Source organism: Pinus tabuliformis, chromosome 2_2 (genome assembly GCF_031772625.1).
Source record: "Pinus tabuliformis cultivar Carrire ecotype Pingquan chromosome 2_2, CPIR1, whole genome shotgun sequence".
In the NCBI taxonomy this organism is placed as follows: domain Eukaryota; kingdom Viridiplantae; phylum Streptophyta; class Pinopsida; order Pinales; family Pinaceae; genus Pinus; species Pinus tabuliformis.
Window position 1 is genome coordinate 575,246,010 of NC_142300.1, and position 3,674 is coordinate 575,249,683.

At 38.6% G+C, this 3,674-nt stretch overlaps 1 protein-coding gene across 1 annotated transcript; it reads left to right on the forward strand.

The window, feature by feature from the left end:
- Window positions 1-713: 713 nt before the first annotated feature.
- LOC149193970 (uncharacterized) lies at window positions 714-3,362 on the forward strand. Its single transcript, XM_089407109.1, has 2 exons — window positions 714-2,247; window positions 2,394-3,362. Exons 1-2 carry the CDS (start codon window positions 780-782, stop codon window positions 3,335-3,337), a joined length of 2,412 nt encoding a protein of 803 aa, XP_089263235.1. The 5' UTR covers window positions 714-779; the 3' UTR covers window positions 3,338-3,362.
- Window positions 3,363-3,674: the final 312 nt, after the last annotated feature.

Consider the following 3,674-nt stretch of genomic DNA (forward strand, 5'->3'; position numbering starts at 1 on the left):
AACAAATTTTCAAATAGAAATCATGAATTTACACCACTTTCTTCCCATATACATGTCATTTGATATACCTTCCCCATTAAATTTTCAATAATATTCTATAAAATAAATGATCCACTCTTTTCTTTGATAACTTCTCCACCTTTATTTCCTAAATAATTAAAAGCTTAAATTTATACCATTTCCCTTTGAAATATGTCACATTCCGTATACTTTCCAAATAACTTCCATGTAAGAAGATATATTCCCACAATTTTCTTTCGATAATCTATTAACGCAATAAACAATTAGTACACGACATATTTTCATTTGTATGCTCATGGTGTGGAAATTTCCTAGAGTGCTTATGACAGCATATTTTCATCTCCATGCTCATGGTGTGGAAATTTCCTGGAGTGCTTATGACGGCATATTTTCATCTCTATTTTCTAATGGTGCGGAAATTTCTTTGAAGAGCCCTAACGCCGCCGAGGATTTAATGGATGACAATTGTTAGCTGCGAAACGTGTCTTGCAGCAGTTACAACGAGGAAAGTTCGGTTTCGTATGTTCGACGGCATTTAAAAAACAAAGAAAGAGTGTTTGCGCTTTAGCTTTCCGTCACTTTCCGCAAGTTGCGTTACACCTGGGACCAGTCCATACTTTGCATTTAGATTTTTCAACTCATCTGACACCTTCAACGGCTCGATGTGAGAACTGCAATATTTATATGTGTGATTGCACTGGCACACAAGGTAACTCACAGGCAACCCATTCAAGTCGTTAGGATTGGGAAAGAGAGAAATGGAGAAAGGTACTATGGCGATGACGATGCTTATGTGCTTTGTGAGCCTCGCATTAACTACTGTCCCTGCAGCGACTCTTACTTATTCCTCACATATTCACAGGCAACATGGTTTATTCCATGATCAGCCGTATATGGGTGGAAGTGCTTCTTTTCCGCCCCATGATTTTGTTTTAAAGGAAGACGAAGGCAATCTGGAGCAGTCTGAATTCAGATCTTCATCCATGGATACTGGCGATCAAAGGGACTTAGAGGCTCTTTTGTCTTTCAGAAAGGCGCTCACATCGGATCCGGATGCATCGCTGCTCAACTGGACGGCAGAAAACTCCCATAACGTGTGCTCCTGGAATGGCATTTTCTGCCGAAGGCGCACAAAACGAGTAACGGCCATAATACTGCCTGGATTAGGATTGCAAGGTAGGATATCACCCTCTCTCGGCAATCTCTCTTTATTAAGAATTCTGAATCTTTCCCAGAATAATTTGACAGGAATAGTTCCACCGGAGTTTGGGCAGCTAAAGGCGCTGGGATTGCTGGACCTCAGCTTTAATTTGCTCCACGGTTCTATTCCAAAGGCACTGTGTAATTGTACACGGCTTCAATGGATCCGACTTTCAGCAAACAGCTTGACAGGGACTATACCAACAGAATTCGGTCACCTACTCAGGTTGGAACATGTTCGCTTGGTCCGTAATAGCCTCAGTGGAAGTATTCCAACTTCTCTTGGCAACTGCACTTCTCTCCGAGGGTTGTCTCTCCTTGACAACAATCTCACGGGTCCAATCCCTTTCTTTTTGGGTTTCATGAAAAGTCTATCATATCTTTGCTTGGATGGCAACTCACTCAGTGGAAGTATTCCAACTTCTCTCGGCAACTGCACTTCTCTCCGACAGTTGTCTCTTTCAAGCAACAATCTCAGGGGTCACATCCCTCCCGCTTTGGGTTTGTTGAAAAGTCTATCATATCTTTACTTGGCTGACAACTCACTCACCGGTCACATCCCTCCCTCTTTGAGCAACTGCACCTCTCTCCAAGAATTGTCTATTAATTATAACAATTTTATTGGGCCAATTCCTGAATCCATTGGTAATTTGACAAAGATTACTTACCTCGGTCTTGGTGCCAATAGCTTGACTGGTGGTATACCTAAAGCCATTACACAATTGAGTGAGTTGACCTACCTTACTCTTGGCACAAACAAGTTGAGTGGAAAAATACCCGAAGGAATTGCCAATTTGACGAAGCTTGAAGTGCTTTATTTAGATAGAAACAATTTTACAAATACAATTCCAACTAGTATAGGAAATCTTCACTCTCTTAGAATCTTTCATTTATATTCAAATAATATTTCTGGCAACATTCCTGAAAGTATTAGTGCTTTGGTTTCACTTCAACAATTATTTATGTTTGAAAACAATCTTGATGGACCAATCCCACATCATATTGGCCAATGTGTGGGACTAGAATGTTAGACTTATCCAGAAACAAGTTGAATGGAAGGATTCCTACATCTCTAGGCAACTGCAAGTCTTTGAAGGATTTATTGTTGGCTGAGAACAAACTGAGTGGAAATCTAGACATAAGATTTCCTGTTTCTTTGGAGGTTCTTTTAGTTCATTCTAATAACTTCTTTCAAACTCTCCCTAATTCTTTGGCTCAATGCACCAAACTTCAACTACTAGATTTAAGTAGAAATGAATTCACAGGTCAACTACCTGGGTACCTTGCATCCTTTCATGACTTGAGAGTTTTAAGTGTCAGTTATAATAAACTTCATGGGGATATTCCTTCAAACATCACAAGTCTGACCCAATTGCAAGTGTTGGATTTATCCAACAACAGAATTAGTGGAAGGATACCATCCAATCTTCAAAGGCTCCAAGGATTCAAAATTGTCAGCTCTTCCAAACTCAGTGGTAATACACTCTATTGGGATCTAGATGTCGTCATCAAGGGATTTGAGTACACTCTAACATATGTGTTGTCCACAAACACAATATTGGACTTGTCCAACAATAATCTTGTGGGAGAAATACCTCCAAGCATAGGAAATCTCAGTAGCCTACGGTTGTTAAATTTATCAAGGAACCGGCTAGAAGGGAAAATACCTGCATCTCTTGGTGAAATATCTACTTTGGAACAATTGGACTTGGCCAATAATGATTTGAGTGGCAAGATCCCTCAAGAGCTCTCTAATTTAACTATGCTTGCATCTTTGGATATTTCATCCAACAAACTTTGTGGGAGGATCCCGAAAGGAACACAATTTGACACTTTCAATTCTACTTCATTTCAAAGTAACGAGTGTTTATGTGGTTTTCCTTTACCAGCATGCAAGGAAAAAGAAAAACAACCTCAAAAAAGCACAATGAAAGGTGTTAGTGAGACATGGTTCAGTCGTGTCAATAAACATGTATCATTGATTGCAGTGGGGTTGGGCACAGGGATTGGATTTGGGGTGTTTGTAGGCATAATAATGTTATGTAAAAAAACTAGAGATTGGATCATACCTCCAAAAATACAACCATTTTTTGGAGTGTATAGATTCCCAAAATAATTTTTTATTGTGACGCTGCACAATAGCTTATATATATGATGTGATGGATCTGGTGGCCCATTTCAAATTTCGCTTCGCAGCTTCAGCGAATATATATATAAATATTGCTTCTTCAACAGAGATGCTCTTCCCCACTAATTTTTTTTCCAAATAATGTGTAAATGATTCACTATGTGATATAAATGATTCATTACTTTAATATATTCAACACGTTGCATACCAATTTTATAGCTGTTTAAAATTATAATTCATTACATTCGTAACCGTTTGTAACCATGTAAATATTTACGAAACTAAATCCGTTGATAAGTTAAATTAGTTAAACACGTAAGTTAAA

What these genes read in the sequence shown, in the direction of transcription:
- LOC149193970 (XM_089407109.1), top strand. Translation starts at nt 780, where the DNA reads ATGGAGAAAGGTACTATGGCGATGACGATGCTTATGTGCTTTGTGAGC. An exon ending in CCAATGTGTGGGACTAGAAT is followed by an intron (nt 2,248 to 2,393) that starts GTTAGACTTATC and finishes AGGTTCTTTTAG; the next exon opens with TTCATTCTAATAACTTCTTT.